General features: G+C 34.5%; 1 protein-coding gene across 8 annotated transcripts in view; it reads right to left on the bottom strand.

Moving 5' to 3' along the window:
- Positions 1–20,378, bottom strand: part of hth (Meis homeobox homothorax) — a 318,454-nt gene that overhangs the window by 105,872 nt on the left and 192,204 nt on the right. For 6 of the 8 annotated variants that reach the window (XR_014177313.1, XR_014177312.1, XM_081974306.1 and 3 more), the window contains one exon: positions 10,929–10,937. The exons of the other annotated variants lie outside the window; for them this stretch is intronic. Coding sequence is in view for 4 of the 6 variants with exons in the window: in XM_081974306.1 (XP_081830432.1) it covers positions 10,929–10,937 (9 nt within the window). In the remaining 2 variants the exon portion in view is untranslated. The remainder of the gene's footprint in view (positions 1–10,928; positions 10,938–20,378) is intronic. 8 annotated transcript variants of the gene reach the window in all.

Here is a 20,378-nt window from a genome sequence, read left to right as displayed (position 1 = left end):
CGCATATTCTTAGAGCTGTAACGAGAATTAATTTCGTTTCGCAGTGAGTTATCCTCATAATAATCTCATGCATTAAGAAACAATTTCACTAAATTAGAACGTCTGGCAGAAATAATAATTATGCCTATTTTTCAATGAACGTCATGCAGTACACCTGTTAACCATACCATGTCCTTTGGGATTTCAATCGTATAGCTCTCCCCAATTTATATATCCAATGTTGCCTCTTAAGCAGATTTTAATGGTCTCCCAAAACAATGACGTGCACCCTGAGTTATAATCACTGGGCGCCGTGCCCTAATAAATATTTTTGCGGGAGTGAAAAGACGAGTAAAGAGGGTGGACGGGATATTAATATTTTGTGGATTTGACAATTGAGCGCGGGTTAAAACAAGGGAATTCGATTATTATTTTTACACAGGTAATCAATAATTGTTTCGAACCTATTAAGCCTCAAAACTATAGAAGAAAATTAGCAGTTTACGGCCTAATTCAATATGAAGAGGAATTCCATCACGCAAAGAGCACTAACATAATTAACAATTAACTAATTTTACTTCCCCTCTATTTCGGGGAATAATTGTTTATTTACACATTACACTTCGCAGTTAAACCTAAAGTTGGACCTCTCCCGGTTTAATTATTCAATAAAATTGCTACGCTCCGAAGTTTTGATTAAATTAAAAATTCCTGAGCGTTAATTAAAATGGTTCAAAATATATAACGCCAGGCCGAATTTTCTCGCCTTGCGCGCAAAATCTTTGACAAAGAATGACGTCGGTATTTTTAATAATACCAACCACAACCAACTAGAAAATCTAATCAGCGTAAGTACAACCAGAGGGTTGGATTAATCTTCCAAGGGTTGGGATCAGGTGCCAAAACTCCGAACCGACGAAACAAACGTCGTATTTCGTCGTAAATTAAATTCAACAAAAAGTCATTTATCCTCGCTAGTCTTTTGCATGCAGCCACCCCCCTAAAACAATAATTTGGAGGACACCTGAGCCCCTTTTAAGCACCGCATTTTATCTAGCAAAAGGGGGTAGTAACCTCGGGGAGTCTCCAGTTAATGCCACAAGCTAAAAGTATTAGCTCGAACACGCTAGCTAGAACACACGGTTTTTAGTGAATCATAAAAAGTGAAAAAAGTCTCTTGAAATAAGATAAAGTTATCTGTTTTGCAGGTATTGAAGTGATCTCTAACGAAACCCAACTCCTGAAGCTGTTGAGCAAGCCTACGAATGACACTTCCTGGTGGAAATATGGACATTGTACCAGTAATTGACCATCTAACCAAAATTTTCATTTTACCAAAGTGTCTTAAGTAGACTGACTATTTTCAATCTGTAAATTTACGTAAAAACATTAACAACTGGATGAATTAATGTGTTAGTAAAGTGATGTCAAACATTGTAAATTTTAATTTTTCCATAAAAACGAAAATCCATGCAAAATTGTAGTTTTTTCTAATAGTTCACCATGATGTGTCGATCTTTGATTTACTAGTAAGTGACCAGTGAAGAATAACACAGTTTAACACAGTAATAACAAGAATATGCGTAAACGAACATGAATACAAAAATATAAGGGAAAAAGTAGTGGTTTTATTTTTTTTTGAAAATTTTTAACGCTTACCAAAAAAAAACCCCAAAGAATCTTGTTTTTTTGGAACTACATAAAATCGGTCAAATACTGGTCCAGTGACCCTAATTTTAAATAAACAAAGAAAAAAGAAAAACAGATTTAAAAAAAGAGCCTAAATATATCACATTTTAATAAATTACGAAAACGTTGAACTATAAAATGACAAAACTCAAGCTATTTAAGAATAAATTGGACCTAGCAATTTATCACTTACATTTTTAAAACTTAATACAAAATTACTCATGTAAAATCAATGTTAAAGACAAAAAATCACTAATTATTGCAAGTTAGTGCTCTCTGAGAATAAATACCAAAGATGTATCAACTTTTACACTCTGAAATTGTAAAAATTTTAAGGCATTGTTCAATTTTTACAACTAGAAACAACTACAACTACTAGGTTGAGGAAGTGTTTGCATTACAACTCCAATACTCCATAATTTAGGGTTTAGCTAAGTATTTTTTTTTCCTGAAATGAAGTCAGATCCTATTTCCTGCCATAATATTGCAAAATTCTTGGTTTGTCCAATAATTAATTTATCCAATAGTCTCTCTGTGACTAAATTTCATCACAAACATTATTTAAAACTTCAGCAGGTGATAAATTCATTTCGATCAAGCAAAACAAAATTTAAAAAACGCAACATTTTACTGCGAAACAAACCATATCAGTAAAAACCACACTTATTTGGTACATCAAATATTTGTGACGTAGAAAGGGACATGTGTCCTATCTCTTTTCTGTTTATAGTGAGTTGAGTGAAACAGAATGCATGGACGTATGGTCTAATATCAATTTTTACCAAACGTCAACCGTAGAAGAAGACGGAACAGAGAGAACATGTTCTTCTTCTAGTGCCTATCTGTTCTCTCGCAATGATAATTTTATTTGTTGCTGCTCTGTATTGGATGTTCTTGTGGTGGATGTTTCAAACCAGGTTAGGTTCTTCAGTTCTTTAGCCAGAATATTCGTCTTCTTCCAATGCTTCTCTTGCCTTGCACTTTTCTCTGTAGATGCTTTTGGTTTTGCCACAGATATTCCAATATTCTACGTTTTACTGTCTGTATTACTTTTTTTTTCTGTTGAGTTTTAGTTTTAGAATTAAATTATGCGTCATGTATGGACATTTCATTGAAAGCCGTTCTTGCTTTCTTTCTTCTTTTTATTTCTTGGGAATGATCCCATTGTTCGTTTAGTTCTGTGCCAATTATGTGAATGTTGACATTCATTCATGATAAACTGTACTTCTCTAATTCTTTCTTTATTAATTACCATTACCAGTTTTGTATTACTGGTGTTGACTTCTAGACCATATTTCTTACTTACTTCAACTACCCTGTCCAATAAAAGCTGCAGTCCCTGTGCAGTGTCTGTAAATATGATGGTGTCATCGGCATATCTAAAGTTGTTTATTCGTTCGCCATATAATAGTACCTCCGTGTTTTCGAGGGATTATTGGAAAATTGTAGGTTATGTTTTAAGTTTATTTGATAGTGATTCGTGTTTAGGAAGTTATTTAAAATGCCGTTTAAGCCTTCTTTTGTTCAATCGTGAAAGACCGATACTTGTAGAATGAGTAATTTACGTCCTGACTCTAGACTTACACGTTATAAAATTTAAATGTCTCTTACTACGTCACAGGGGGGCCGTGCCCGGCTCATTTTAACTTTCTTTTTGTTTCATCAATATGATTTATGACTGCACTGTCGGTTTGAGGAATTTACTAGTAACAGTAGATATCCAAGTAGATATACACTAGATCATCCACTTACTTGGAAAAGAGATATTCAAGAAGCTTTTAGTAAAATTTTAAAAGCATTACACACAAGTCTTGTAAGGAGAACTTGAACTTAGCATTATGTGATCTTTACCAATACTTGTGACCTAATCTCTGGCGGTTTATGACTTGACAAGAACCAATCAAACTGAATTAAACAAAAAGAACTCTGTATGGTGTTCTTAGCAAAATTCCGTTGTTAATATTCAACGTTCATTATCTTGGTGTAACTCATTACCGATGCTGAACGTAGTTACACAAAAAAAGCGCCGTCAGAAAAGTTATTTGTGTCAATTAACAAACGTGTCGATACCTGACGTGATGTATAAAGTTATCCCTTTACGCCGATGGTTTCGATTGTTTCCTCGGCAAGTTCGTAGGCATTCAATGGCGGCTGTCGGGGCCCCGTCTTTGGTTGTTGTCTGAATTTCACGCGAGCTTCTCTGTTACCTCGGCAAACTTTTGATGTAATTAGTAGCCCGAAAAAAACTAACAGGGCTTTAAACTTGTCAGGCGGACAAACGCGACTTAAAGTTCGTCTCGCCAAACAAAGCATTCGTTTTACTTAAAATCTGTTTTAAATTACTTTCGTCTGTCACTTTTTGCGATCATTACCTTGACGCGTTTCTTTTGAACTATGTATTTTGCACTGTTACTTAATAGATCTGTACCACCTATGAATTTTTAATATCGCGTACCGCCATCGATAGAAAATTATTAGATTCCAATTCGAGCGGCCATGATTATTTAATCCGACGGTATTCAGTCGTGACTTGACTCGCATTTATTTTTTTTTTTACATTCAGCCAGAAAAGGAATTGCCTTATTAATAAGAACGTAATTATGAACACGAGCTTTAATTTATTCACCTTTTTAGCTTTCTATCTAATTTGACATGTCCACTTATACAAAATAATCTTTGAATTATGTAGTTTTTTTTAGTATCCCAGGACCTCTTTTTAATTTAAACAAGTCCATTTCTGAAAAATATTTCAGCTTTTCATAACATTCTATTAGATTTCTTCTTCTCCCTTTCAATTTTAGATAATCCCAGAAAAGAATCATTTACGAAGAAATTTGTTATGATCTCTTCCTTACGGAAGAAGATGATTTGACTTTCCACGTTTTTTATGCCAATTATACTGGAATTTTGCTCCAAACAAATCTCGTACTGCTTCGAAAACGTGCCTGCTTTTATATAGAGTGATCAACATTACTCTTCTTCCTCTAGTGAACATAGAAATAAATAAATAATCGCAGACTCTAGTAGACCCTTCCAATCAGAACTTTCACATTAAAACTGAAATTACTTCTGTCGTATAGTAAAACTTTTCGCACCAGTGATGCTTCTTCAGAAAAATCTAATACATATAGAATTTAAACTAAATTATTCAAACTAACCATTTTCTGTAGTTTTAGCGGTAGGATATGTAAAAAATATTCAACAAAGGCAGAAACATTTTGTAATGGAACACCCTGTTCTTAAATTTATATTTGAAAAATTTCGATTCTTTTCAGTAGCCTACGATAATTTTTTTCTCGTAAAGTTTTTTTTCTTTTGATATTTTGACTTGTCCAGATAATCGATAATGAAATTCATCGTATTAATGAAAATAACCATATAATTTTAACATGCATAGACAGACTGTAAAGGAGGTATTGAGTGTGTTTTGAAAACATAACGAGGATTATATGAAACATCTAAATTTTAAAGTTTGGAGGTTCTTGCCTAATTTTTCGTTTTTCAATTATAATCAAATCAGTTTTTCATAAAATTGTGTCAATGTCGGATTTTTTAATCAATTTTCTTGAATTCGATGTAAATTTCCAGTTTACAAGTCAATTTTTAAGATTTTGATGGCAGTTTTCAATTTTGAGGTCAATTATTACGTTTCAAACACTGGAATTTGTTTCAAAATTTTGAAAATTGACTTCTGGCTAAGTTCCAATTTAGTTTTTAATGATTTTGACGTCAATCTCCAATTTATAAGTCAATTTTCAACATTTTGATATCAGTTTTCAGTTTCCAAGTTAATTATCAAGGTTCAAGCACTAAAGCTTATTTAAAAATTATGAAAATTGACTTAATTGGAAAAATTCCAATTAACAAGTTAGATTTCATAAATTTGATGTCAATATTTTTTGATCAACTGTCTTGAATTTGATATAAATTTCCACTTTACAATTCAATTTTTATGAAACATAGTAAAGATTGTAAATAAAAAATATCATATTCTAATTCACAAAATAAAAACTTTTCAAATATATGGTTTTGTTCTAGTTTTTTTTTTGTTTTTATTGCTATACCGTTTTGAAAATTTTTGAAAAATTTAAGTTAGACACAGGGGTACTAGAAAAATAAGGGTTTCGCTTAAGATGACCTGGTAATAAATTGAGATGTGTCTTTAAAACTTTACTGTAGAAAAATTAACATTGCATTTGATCGTATGTTCACAAACAACAATTAACTCAAAATGGCAAAACTCATAGATATTCCATAAAATAATGATATTTTATTTATTTTCTATAACAATTTTTGTATTTATATGCCTTGCACTGGATGAGATAACTTTTACACTGAACAAAACTAAATTCAATTTATGCAATATTTTTCCTGTGAGTATATTAATTTAGTCTCTTTATATTGATTTCTGATTTCTGTTATGTTAATCATATAAATGTGTATAAATAAATACCATTTTACTATTTGTGGTACGATTCAAACTGTCTAACTCACATAACGAGCAAGTCCCTCAAATAATTTCAAATTTGGTTTCAACAACATGGATTTTCGCCCTTACGACTACTTTTTAACCAATTACGATTTCCGAAATTGGTTGATTTCAACTTTTCCGTCAATTCCTGACTGTTCTTGCAAATAGATCTAACGGTTAGCACACAAATTGGCAAAACAAGAAGATATACATGAACACCTTTGACTCAAGTGATTGAAAACTCTAATTTTCGCAGATCTTTACTGATGATTTTAAAATTATCTCTGTTTATCAGTTTAAGACTGATATTCGAATAATTCAAATAGTCGAATATTCAAATATTCAAACAGTTGAATATGGAAATAGTCAAATTATATTAAAAAGCGAACAGGTACACTAATTAAGAATAAAATTAAACTGACAACAATCAACAATCAACGCGAACATAACAAAAAATAAAAACAATAGCACACATAACCAAACCCATAAGGATTACTAGCACAAAAACCCATTTAAATGGAATGCTGCTACTATTTTGAATAATACTTTTTATGTTATGTTACAAATTGGTTCTTCACAGTTTAGTTTAGTTTGAAATGACTATTTAACAAATATTCAAATGCTCCAATATCTAGCTATTCGACTATTTGAATTTATTATATTTAAATATTCGAATATCCGAATAATTCGAGTTTGATTTCGAACCTTAGTCTCCAGCACAGGCTATTTTGCTCTAATATTGTGAATTGTGATTGGCAGTCTGTGGAGCGTAGTCTAGTCTTTTTTAAGTTGTTTATCCCTTAAAACGACAACTTTACATACAATTATGAGGAAATAAAAACTAGTTTAATGGATTTAAGGTTCAAAAACGTAAAAACGTTTTTTTCTATTAAACTTCAGTAATCAGTCAGTAATTTGCCTAGAAAACTTGATGAAATAGACACGTTCCATTTAATATTCGCTTCGAATAAATGAATCGATAAAAAAAGCCATATGGCCGCTATCGGCACTTAGAAGAATAACATTTATGAAGTTAAGTTCAATGACTTAAAAATATTAAGCATGACGTTATAGATGTTAAAATCGATATCAACTCACTGGTGGGAAATGACTTGCGAATTTAGGGGCACCTGAACACCCTCCGCTATTTATTCCATTCGACATTGATGTTGTCAGCTGCGGATCCATTATATTAGATGAATACGCGTTTTGTGACGCACCGTACATTAGCTTTACTCCCAGCTATTTCACTAATTATAAAACCAACTAGCACCTTTACGTATATGTGCCTAGTCGAGTATTACACTAGAAATTTATTCAACTTTCGTAATTGTCCGAAGTTCGGCGCGATAAATAACGACATAAAGAAAAAAAAAACAGAAACAGGTTTTTTTTATTCATATGCACGAACAGTCGGACTTGAATTGTGGGTTGGCAATTGCCGCGCTTCGAATCGGATGCTTTATTATTGCTGGATGTTCTTTTTGACGGTTCAGGTTACCTGTAACCGAAATATTAACATCTGCCCCAAGTCAGGATGCTTAACGCGTAGGAAGACGTAGAAACATTGTATAAAACTGGATTTCTCTATAGGCTTGGTAACACCAACACGTTTGATATCTCATCTTGAGTGGTTTGGTTTCAAATTTGTGAAACCATAAAAAAGTGGATTTTTATTGCTCTAGTGAACTGCTGAATAATATCCGATATGCAGATGATACCGTCATACTTGCAGATAGTAAAGAAGGTCTACAACAGCTAATGAAGTAAGTGAAAGATATGGGCTAAAAATTAACATCAACAACAAAATGAAATTCATGGTCATAAGTAAAGAAAATTGCCAACTATTTATTAAAAATATACCAATAGAACGAACCACTCACAAGAGATCAGATGTAGAATAGAAAAAGCAAGAGATGCCTTCATCAAAATGTCTAAGCTCTTCAAAAGCCATAACCTCAAATTAGACATTAAAGTAAAACTCCTGCGCTGCTATGTGTTCTCCATATTGTACTATGGCATGGAATCCTGGACATTGACCGAAGCTACACAAAAGAAGTTCGAAGTCTTCGAGATGTGGCTATATAGAAGGATCCTTAGAATATCATGGGTAGATAGAGTGACCAACGAAACAATACTAGAAAGAATGGGGAAGGAAAAAGAGGTGATGAAAACGATTAAGAGAAGGAAACTGAAACATCTCGGACATATAATGAGAAAGGACAACAAATACAAACTCTTAAAATTCATCCTCCAAGGAAAAGTGTTTGGAAAGAGAGGGCCAGGAAGAAGGACATCATGGCTCAAGAACCTAAGGACTGCTTAAAGCAGCAGTCAACAAGGTCATCATATTTTAAATTTTATGACAAAATCATATTTGGTTTCGTTTCAAAATTGGTCAATCCTTGATCGTTTGGAAAAAATAAAAAAATATACAAAACAGCCTTAAAGCTTGTTGTGTAGTTTATAAACGTTCTTATGTAAAATTTGATGTTTTTAGAAAAAAACATTGTCATAGGTTTGATGTCATAAACACTGATCGATACCATAATCAAGACCATGATTAAGTTGTTAAGAGACAAAAAACCGGGTGTTTTTGTTTATTATGAATCAATGTCCAATAACTAGCTGCCATTTTGAAAGAGCAATTTTGTTTGATCAAAGTTGTTACTGAATAATATTTTTTATTGTCTTTTGTTATTCATAATTGCGACAACATTTTCCTAGAACAACTATGACAAGATTAATAAAAAGCATTATGGAATTGAAAAATACATAATAGAAATATATGTTTTAAGCACTATAATGGAAAAATCGAAGCGTTTATAAAAATTTACAGCTGTATCCCAAAAACCAATAATGACCGAATTTTTTAAAATACGCCATCAAATTCTACCTAAAAAGTACCGTAAAAATGTGCATGCAATCTTATTTATCTGAAATTATTCCCCTAAAAAAGAGAATGTTTGCATCACCAACTTGGTCTACCCTGTATACAGGTCAGATCCTGGCTACACGTCACAGAGTGTGTCTTATTATTTTAATGAATACACATACCAGTTAGTAGTAGATAATTATGTTGATAGACAGTCAAAGATGAGCTTAACAATTTCCATTTAAAAAAAATTTTAATTAAATCAACCGTAAACTATGTATAGCGGGCAAATAAGAAAATACAATTTTTCATGTTAATCTGCTAAGTTTCGAATTTTTCTGGACAACCTGTATAAACAATTTTTGGAATCACAAATTGTCCGAAACGGGTAAATTTTTATGTGAATCGTCACTAAAAGTGACTTTTGGTAAACGCGTTTTGCGGACGTTATCATGAATCCGGTAGACCGACCGACGGAACGCGATTTTCTCCAAACAAATTTGACCTTTGTGTCCATTTTGTCAAAAAGGACTTTTTGGTGTATTTTGCTAAATTCAGTTAAATCCAAAACCCGTTAAGTTTTAGGTATTAAAGTTAACAAAGAAAATAAGTTTGATAAAAATGTCCAAATGTATTGTTTTACTCACAATAGCGACAACCAATTTCACTTAATTGATTCAATTTTCTTGTGTGTGATTCTTGTGGTTTTAGAGAAAAATGTTTAATTCGTACAAATTTGCATGACCATTTTTGATACTTTTTGAATTGTGAATCGAAATGGACTGTATAACTATTACAAAACAAATTTTTAAGTAAGTTATGATGGGTTTGTTGGCACGCTTCAATGGTATTAAAATAACGTGAGAATATGGGAAACTGCAATATTTGTTCGGATGTGACGTAAGTCTAGTTTGCTTTGATTTTTTATATATTATTTATACGTCGTTATTAATTGGATTTTTGCTAGGTACTTGTGTAATAATGTAAAATACACCGAAAATTTAGACTGTTTATACTAATTTTCATAGAAATGGTATAATTAACCAATAAGAGCGTCTGCTTTCAGGGTTTCTATAACAATTATTTTTGGATTAAAATTACTCTGAAGTGGAAGTACTGGCCCTTAATCATATTTACCATATTATACAAAGTGTTATAAAATAATGAAATTCGGATTGAATTAATATAACTGATAAAAATTAAGCTAATAAAATATCCCTTGTTCCTGGTAATATTTTTAAAAAAACTTAAGAATTTTGCTACAAATCAGATACCCGTCAATAGCTTCTTGCTTTACCTGATGTGGATGGTTACAAAAATATCTTAAAAACAGTGTTCTGTATCACTTTTTCGTAATCGAAATGACATGACGCTACTTCGTACAATTACAAAGGAGGATCAACCAAATCGATTTGAACATTCGAAATCTGGGAGCAGTGGAAAAACAAAAGCGACGAAACGCCCTATTTAACGTTCCCGTCAAGAAAAATTGATAGAATTTTCGTTGCGGGGCGTTAAAGCAAGGAACTTACGGCAGGGCCCTGGCACAACCAAATAACGTGTTGCAATTTCTGTGACCGAAGTAATACGTGTAGTGCATGAAAATGCTTAAGATGGGATCACGTAATCTGTTTGTGGCTGGTGGATGCTCGGCAACGGAATAACGTGCGCTGAAGTCCAATATATATATTTCGTGTCGTTATCACAAAAACTAGATTAATAACTAGGACATTTGGGGAACGTGACTAGGGGCTTCGTCCATGTCTTATGGATTTAGTTTAAGAGATTTCTGAGCCACGCTACATGGATTTTTCCTACATAAATTGTTTCAGTGTCTTTAATCCACTCCAGAGTATTCTCAACAAGTCTTACCGCATTCCGGTCAGTGTTAGAAGGTTGGTTGGTGAAACTTACCCATGGCGTCTGAAACAAACAGAAACTACACGTTAGAATAGTAAAACTTTATTTACTGTTAAAAGTCATGAAAATGAGTGAAACATTAAAATAAAACGGCAATTACCGCACAGTATCAAACAACGCGATCAATTCGTAAATCAATTTGCCAACAACGCAACGTACGACTAATTACATTGCCAAAGCAGTCAGAAGCATTAATTATTAAGAGTGAAACACTCGGTATATTAAGTGGCTGTCTACATAATAAAACACCTCCTCACGTTTTGACTAAAACCAATAGAAACCCCTCAAATTAGGTTGGAAATTTTATTTTTATTGAAAAATGCGCTCTTGGGGTCTTTGTTCCCGGGGTCATTATGATAATGTGGCGGGCTTTTCGAGATGGAAAAGCGCTACGGAATTAATCTAGTTCAGAACGATGTAATCAGAGGCTATTATCACCCCGCGTATTTGGTTAAAAAAGCAATACCATCCCCACAATTACCGATGTAATAGGCCATAGACGCTTCCTTGATCAACACATAACAATTCTAAATTTTGGGGGTTGCCGTTTTATTTTTGCTAACAGCGCCTTAGAATTAATTTGGGTGCGGAACGAATTTAACGAGACCCTTGCGATTGCCAGACTTTACATCTCTCGATTGAATCAGTTATGTGTCGATATTTCAAAAAAATATGAAAAATTATGCATTGACTCTCTCTGTATAACTGCAAGTTACAGAGGGATTTATAAATTCTGAAATTATTTTTAGTTCTTTTTCATTATTACTGAACCAGTCGTGTTTGTAATATTTTGACCGTAAAATATGTATTGAATCACTCTATATATTGAATCAACTGTCAAAATAACTGAATTATGGACTGTCAAATTGGAACCTCCTAAAATCTTTTCGGTAATTCAGCCCAGACTCTCTTTTTAAAAAATAATTTACTAATGTGCTTGAAAGAGGATTTTACGAGCAGAATTTCAAAAAAACCATGTTGTTTTTCACAAAAAAGATACTTTTAGTCAAAAGTGTAAAAGAGAGTAACGAAGGAGCTGGTTTGACATTGTCAGTATTGTTGTATAGAAAACATAGGTCCAAGAAAGGTTTTAAGATCCATAAATGTATATTCTCAATCACCCTGTAACTGTCCAAATACCATAAGCTTTTGAACTGTCAAAGTGAAAAGTCAAATTCAAGATTGGAATCATATGCTTTTGTTTTATCTTAAAAATACTACAAAAACATTCCTATTGAACTCAAAATTTAAGCCAATTACTAACGCAATTAAAAGAAGATTGTACGTGTGATGTCACACGAACAAATTTGATATTTGGCAACGTTGATTCTGATCAATTTGTGAATGAAAGAGAGGCAAAACAAAAATATACCTAAAATAAGCTTGGTATGGTTCTAATATTTTCTTTCTTGAATCGGTGTTAAATAAGTGTAATCGTTGCCAAATTAATGAATAGCAAAATGTGTTTTGGGTAATTCCGCTAAAAAAATTAAGCAGAAAGGACAAAGAATGATAACCCAGCGACTCGTGTTGCTGTTGGGTATTGCCGTTTATGATATGATATCCATGTGTTTTTATCCCTCTATTCTAGGTTACACCCGTACATGTTTCACCATATGTATGTCAATTGGTTTTTGAACCTACTTTCATACAGATGGAGTTACATGCCTGATGAAGCCAAAAAGCAGATACACGTGTCGCCGGGTTATCATCCTTTTTTTTTGCGGAATTACCCAAAAAACATTTTCCTGTCATTCATCACATCCACGTTAAACTCTTCCATGTTAATAAATAGTATTTTTAAATTCATATTTTCTGAGTTATTAGTTAACCTAACACAACTTGGAATAAACAAACACTGGCCGATACAATTTTTGTAACACCATTCAATTTTACAGTGCATATGCCTTTCTAGTAATAGAAAAATGCCCATAAAGCCCTAGAACGTCCACTTTTTTCAATAGGCTCATTAGACCTTTACATTGGCTTGAAATAGCCATGTTTGAGTTAGTTTAAGCCCCGCATGAGCGAGCAGAGCAAATATGTCAAACCCCCATTTGCACGTCAAATTTTAAGTCAAGTTTAAGTTAAGGGTGGTTCACACATCAGGACAATGGTAACAAGGGCGATGGAATCCAGCCATGATAGGTGACGTTTGCTGATGGTTTTTAAAGAGAGAAAGAGGTCACCCCACATAAAAAGAAAAAACTATTTAGTGTGTTTCAAATATCTTTTTTTAATATTTGCTTTGTTATCAGATTTCAACTTATATAAATTAGATACAGTAGCTATACAGATTTAAATCACAGGTAAAATATATTTTGTAATACATACTGTATGTATTATAATACCATTTTTGTTGACTAGTGTAATTTTATGAATGAGGTACAAACTGTTTTTATTCTCAAAAAAATCTCAGAATCTGAGATTGAGATCAAATTTTCAAAATAGATTTAGGTTATGTTGGAAGTTATTTAACAATTTAGGTTTCAACTTGCTCGAAGCCTTCATCAGGATAACTTGTGACGACATGAGAAGACTGAAAGTTGGGACTAGACATAATTCAGTAGAATTGGCAAAACTGGACCCAATTTTGATAAATCCTATTTAAAGCCAAACAAAAAGCGAATTACAAGTCGAACGAAAAGTAAACGGAAAGCGGAGCTGACTGTGGCAACGGAGGCACGGTCATTAGGCAATTTAATTAAAAACAAAACGCCGTTCGTGTTGGAAAACGTAATTAAGAAACCACCCTCACATAGATAAGTAAAAATGATTCGAAATGGACCGGCGGCCCTGAGCCAGGGAAAAAAATAAATGAGTTGTGGCAAAACTGGGCGTGGCCCGGTAATAAAACTTTCCAAGTCTATATGTGCGTACCGGGCGTGCATTTTTTTATTGCACCATTAAAACAAACTAAAATAGCTGGAATTGTTACTGCCGCAGATTATTGGGATAATTGCGGGGTTGGATCTTACGTTAATCATCCAGACCGTCGTAAAATGTGGTGCAAAAGTTTAAAGCCCGTGAGTGTAAACTGTAAATTCACTTAGGACTAAACATGCAAATTTAGTAAACCATTAATTTTTGTGCACCAGTATGCAAGTACATTTGATCGATAATCTCTCTTATAATACATTCAGTAAATTAAAACAAGTGCTTTGTTTAAATAAGTTCAGAGAAGTTAGATCGGGAAACCTAAGAGGCCATTCAAATGTCCTCTTCTTCCAGTCTTCTTCTTCTTTTAGCAGCCCTTTTGCATCCACTCTTGGACATAGGCCTCTCCTTGCTGCTTCCATTCGGATCGGTTCATTGCCATCTGGTGCCATTTCCTTTCCGCTATCTTTTTTATGTCGTCGATCCATCGTTTCTGTGGACGACCAGCACTTCTTTTATGTTGCAACGCCATTTCTGACGTGCGATGTGCTCTATAACCTCGTCGACTTCTGTTCTTTTTCTAATTTCCTCGTTCCGTATATGATCCCTTAGGCTTGACCCCAACATAGTTCTTTCGATTGCTCGTTGTGTTGTTCTTAGTCTATTCGCGCTTTTAACTGTGAGAGTCATTGTTTCCATACCATAAGTCAAGACTGGCAAAACACATGTGTTCTATCAACCTTCTTTTTTAGGTTGATAGAAAGTGTTGGATTTCTTAATGTTGTTCCCAATTACGCCTTGTTATTTCGACTGTTTGATTTTCTTTACCCAGTGTTATGGTAGACTTTATCTTTTTGTTGTTCTTCTAAGTGTTCGTCACCGAGATCTGGAGTCAACAGTTTGGTATTATCGATGTTCATGTTTAAACCGATTTTTCCCGACTCTCTCTTTAAGTCTGCCAACATTTCGATAAGTTCTTCCTACTGCTGATTAAAACTATGTCGTCGGCGAAGCGTAAATTGCTCAGATATTTACCATCCACGAGCAGGCCCTTTTTGTCCCAATCTAGTCTTCTGAATACGTCCTCCAATGCAAGGGTATTATTGTCGGACATCTCTTGTTAATTGGTTGTTACATCTTCTTGCACTTTAACTGTGATGGTCGCCTCTTTGTATACGTTTTTAAGTAGATTAGTGTACCTTGAGTCTATTCGAGCGTTATTCAGCCCTCGGATCACAACAGAATCAAATGCCTTGTTAAAATCTATAAAATCGACTCACTTATTCTTTAAGAATCCGTAGCGTTTGAAGATGCTCTACGATGCTATGTCCCTTGCAAAAACCATAGCACCGTAGTGTCCACCGTCCAGATATTCATGGATAGGTTTTGAAAAATGAGGGAAAAGTGTCTTATACCGTAGGCACGAGACTCGTACTGTATAAAACTTAATTTCCCATCTTCATCAGGTTTTGTGCCCTTTTGTTAATTTTCTTAAAAACCTTAATTAAGAGTTTTCGTTCCTTCCCTTCCACCTTTGATCGCAAAACCATTTTTTTATATACCTAGAGTTGATAATTTATACCTTCAATTACAGATACACACATAGTTTGAAGATAAATTAGCCACCGTTTTCTCGTCTCACTTCGTTGAATATATTAATTATTTTTTTGGTAGTAATAAAATTAGGAATCCACTGGGGTTGGTGCATGTCCATCATTCACCCGTCCAAGATTGCAAAGCGTAACGGGACGAATAATTGACGTCTGAATGGGAACAGTAAAAATAGCCACCCGCTTTAACTTGCTTTCGCCCCTTGATCAAATCTAAAAATCAAATTGCATAGGGTGGCTGGGCGTGTTGTACACAACACCCCCCCACCCTCCGTCTCTCACAAAGTCTCTCACCAAACTGAGTCGTAATTTACTATTGACAAATGTGTTATTTTTGTTTTTTGATTGAAATTCATCACCCTGTCCAACTTGTACGACGTTATTATTGCAAAACACTTCGGCATCATCCCGAACTTGATCCTTGTGCAATACATACCGCTCTTTTGTCAGAAATCTGATAAGACGGCGTCGCTTAGGGGTTTAATTAAGCGAAGGTGACGGTGGACGTCGTCTTAGACGTGCAGATAACAACTTGGAAGGAGGCAACATGACAAAAGGCCATGGGCGCCTTTTCTTGAATAGCTCGCGGTTAGACGCTTCGCTTTTGCCATATTCGAAGTTGTATGTGTTCTGGTCGACTATCGCAATCGTAAATCTCTGAATGCCTTTTGTTCCCTTTTATAAATTTCTCTTCGGGACTCGGGAAAGGAAACAATTTGGTTATATTTAATGATGCCAAAAAAGAATTTCCAGCATGGGATTCGTATGAACCGCTTTTGAAATTTGTTTACTTCGGCCATTGAGGGCAGGGCACTCGATTGATATATTAGTTCCATTCTGTTCTACGTATAGTACACATTTCCACTTGAGGGTTGGTCAATCCTGACTTGATACATGTCCTATTCTTTGAATATTAACACAACATTCCCAAATACCGAAAAAATATAACAAAAACTAAAGTAGTGTAATAAAATAAAAATCAGTAAATCGCAGTCTCATATTGATATCACCCCATTCTTCGTGATTCGTATAGTCGATATTGCCACCACATCTCGAAGGTGGAAAGTGTCAAATGACCGATCGAATGACAACGCAAGAGCACTTAACATTGAGGGCACTTGACGGCGTAAGCACCTCGTCCCGAGAAGAACCGTGTCGATCAAATTATCTTCTCACTTCGAAATATTGTACAAAGATGACGCCTGCGAAACTTAAACCCTGTACGTGTGCCCGGTTTTATGCTGGCAACCTGTATATATAAACGGCACTTTAAATGATACGTAAGGTCATAATCTGGATTATGTCATAGGTTATCTGGATGAACGCGTGGAAAACGATACTTTGTTACTGTCTGATTGGAGATTTGGTAATAGACCTTTTGATCTGATCAATTTCTTGAAAAAGAAGAGAAACTTGTTATTGTTGGGCAGTTGGATTTTTATCGTACACATTAAGCATAGAATTTCTAATTTTCAGAAAAACCTTACCTATTTTGAAAAATGTACATACGTTACGTGAGCGCTAATATTTCTAAATGACTGAATCAAAAGTTTTGGCTTTGTGAACTAAAATATGATTATGATGACATAAATCCGTCTTTGAAAGGTCCAAACGAAAGAACAAAAACTGGTGCGTTAGAGATGCATATTAGAGATTAAATCAACAAAAGGAATTACAGTATTGGGAAGGTATTAGCTCCCCACATGCGATATAAAATCAAACCACACATCTCAGCACCCTGCTGAGACTTTCACTCGATATATCTCAATCAAAACCACACAAATCCGACAGTTTGTATATCTCCGTGTAGCTTGAAGCGTAGATAGACAAAGGAGGAATCCTCTCTGCCTTTCTGTGGGCTCAAATGGAAACCGGCCATTTATTTATTGCCATAAATCCATTCCGCACGAACACTGAGCGGCTTTCGCAATAAATGATCCGAAAAATAAAAATAGCAAATCCTCTATGCCATGCGGGGAGTGGGACCCCTAATAAAATTTCTAATTTAGGGCTCTATTTTTTTAATTTGTCCATTTCAAGACGATTTTCACTCAGAAATCTGTTAATTGATTTCATTGATTACTGTCCCACCTAGTATCAATATTTGACCAAACTGAAGTTACTTGTGTGATGTGTACAATTATGTCACAATTATATGTTATTATTCCAAAAAAACAACACATATTACAAACTTTAATTTTAAGGTAGACAATGCATCAAATTCAACATGTATCGTTTCACTTTTAACCGACAATCTGGCTGTTTTGACGTTCATGAGAACTTTTTCCACGAATCAAAATAATCTTCTTCTTGAAGTGCCTTCTCCATTCAATGAAGATCGGCAACAATTCTGGCAAAATCGTCTCTGTCTTGGGCTCTTCTTATTAGCGAGTTGGAATCTAAGCCTGTCCAATCCCTTATGTTTTTTAGCCAAGAGCGTTGTAGGAATCTGTACTTGTCCTGTCTCATGACATGGCCAAGCTAAGCAGTCTTTCGCTTTTTTATGGTTCGATCTTTGTTCATTTTATGTAAGACCTCTTGATTGGTGGTATACCCACATCTCAAATGCTTCCAGCTTGTTAATACTGCTGACTTTCAGCGTCCAGGCCTCGACTCCATATACAGTAATCATAATAGTAATAAATCTAAAAAACCAATTAACATCCAAATATATCGACCTAAATAACTAATTAGCATAACGATGAATAGTCAATTTGAAAGATTCTCTACCTGAATCAAGTTCAAGTTACATTGCTCCACGTTGGTTAAAAGTGAGTATTTGTTGTTAAGGGGAGAAGAAGAGATGATCGAGAGGATATTAAACGAAATTTTTAAATTAAAATATTTGGCAATTTAAAAAGAGTTTTATTGAGATAAAAACGCGACATTATCAGTTGGAACAGCAAATTTATAATGTTCATTAACGATATCGCTGCACAAGGAGGGCCATGATGAATTGCCTCGGAGTCCCGTCGAAACAAAAGAATATCTCTTCGCTGCCCAATATCTTAATTAAACTTGCCGATTTATTCCCCTCGAGCGAAGTCGCTTTGTCTAACGGCGACGAAATGAAATGTAACTCCAGATATAGGCGACCCGTGGACCAAGCGGGAGGAAAATAAAAGAGAGGTGTTCGTTAAATTACACAATTTAAAAGTTCGTTTCGTGAAATGAATAAGTAAGCATAGTTGAACCGAAGCAATTTCCAGCCCCCTCCCCCACCCAGATGACTTTTTTTTATCGGGACGTCTAATTTCATACTTTTATGGACCGTCAAAATGAAAGATTCACCGATATGGGACAGTCTAATAGGTTGCCGTAATGACCGAACCGTGATCAGTTTTCCGCTTTGATTGAAAAAGGCAGTGCATTTTTAGAAATGATTTTAGATGAAGTTGGTTTTGAAATTCTAAAAGAACGACCAAAGATGGAAACAGGTTTTCGAGTAAAGACTCAAGATCAAGATATTTACATATTTCTCTAGTAACATGTAAAAACGGTTTTCTTCCAGAATACATTGTATAATCTAACAATGTTTGAGTAGCTATCAAAACAATCCAACTTGTTCCTGGTAAGATACTTAAACGTTCAAACGTGTTGAGGAGATTCACTGGATGCTATTTAGTCCAAATCATCATAACCATCTGAAGAAGGTTTTAACACTTGTTGGTTTGATGAAATTTATTCCAGAGATGCCAGGCCAGTACAACGATTGTGCCATCTTCTCTTCTTCTTCTTCTTCATTGTGTAACAGGAACTTGTTAATTCTGTCATCAGCCTCCCTGATGTCCAGCTTTCATGCCAGCGTTTTGGGGGCATTGTTTCTGGTTTTCGTGTTTTGACTCACTTTGTAATTCGGTCTGGACTTATTCGTTCTATATAGTCTCTCCAATACCGGCGTTTCTCTCTTATCCATCTGAGTTTTCTCCTGGATACCCTACCCTCATCAGTTTTCTTCTGGTGTTCTCATTGCGTATCCTGTCATGCAATGTGATTCCTTTTATTTACAAAATTATGTATAGCAAGCATCCTGATACTGTTACAGCTTTTCTGATTTGGTTGTTCACCTCATTTACTGTACTTGTGCTGCTGACAAGTGAAATTCATCACCTGATGTATAATGCGCTCACTCACCACCAACTTACATCGGATCATTGCTTTGGATATTGCCATAGATTGTGTTTTTTCGATCAAAATTTGCATATTAAGCTTCCTTCTTTTTAGGTTGAATCTATGGAGAAGTTGCTGCAGATCATCTTCGCTCTCTGCCGTCAAGACAGCATCATCTGCGTAACAGAGTCTCAACAGGCGGCGGTTGTTCATTCTGAATTCTGCATCGACTTCGATCACACTTTCAATTTGTTGGTCCATTACGATGTTCAAAGATTATCTCCCTGTCTAATGCAGGATGAGACATTAAGTTCTCAATTGTTAGACCACATTTCTGATCTTGTCATTGTTTTATTGTTTATGTTATAATCTTCTTGGTCAATTTGATTTTTGCTAGTTCTGCAAAAGTTTATTTTTCCAAATTTTTGAAGACACGTAAGTTTCTTGAAACACTCAATTATTCTGATGACTTATTGATCTTGTGCCCTGGGTACTAGATACCTATTATCATTGTTGACTATTATCATTCCAAGAAGTTCTTAGAAAGCGATGAGAGTTAAATTTGCTCAATTTTAATTAAATTTATCAGTCTATCAAATGCGCCACCCAAAAATATAAATTTGCATACCAAAGTTGTAATAACGTTATGCGTAACTGACTATCTTTGCCCAAATAAAACAGTAACTGGCTCAATTGGTCTTATTATAGCTCTTTTCCTTCCAATATTTGGTATGCTTATGGCAAATGCCATTGCCACACCACACTCGCTCTTCAGTGAATCTACCAAACAAATTTCGATCATTTACAAGATTTCTACTTCACTGGAAACCCCACGTCTCAATAGGAA

Source organism: Ips typographus, linkage group LG2 (genome assembly GCF_016097725.1).
Source record: "Ips typographus isolate SLU linkage group LG2, UJ_Ityp_2.0, whole genome shotgun sequence".
Classification (NCBI taxonomy): domain Eukaryota; kingdom Metazoa; phylum Arthropoda; class Insecta; order Coleoptera; family Curculionidae; genus Ips; species Ips typographus.
This window is presented reverse-complemented; position numbering and strand designations above follow the sequence as displayed.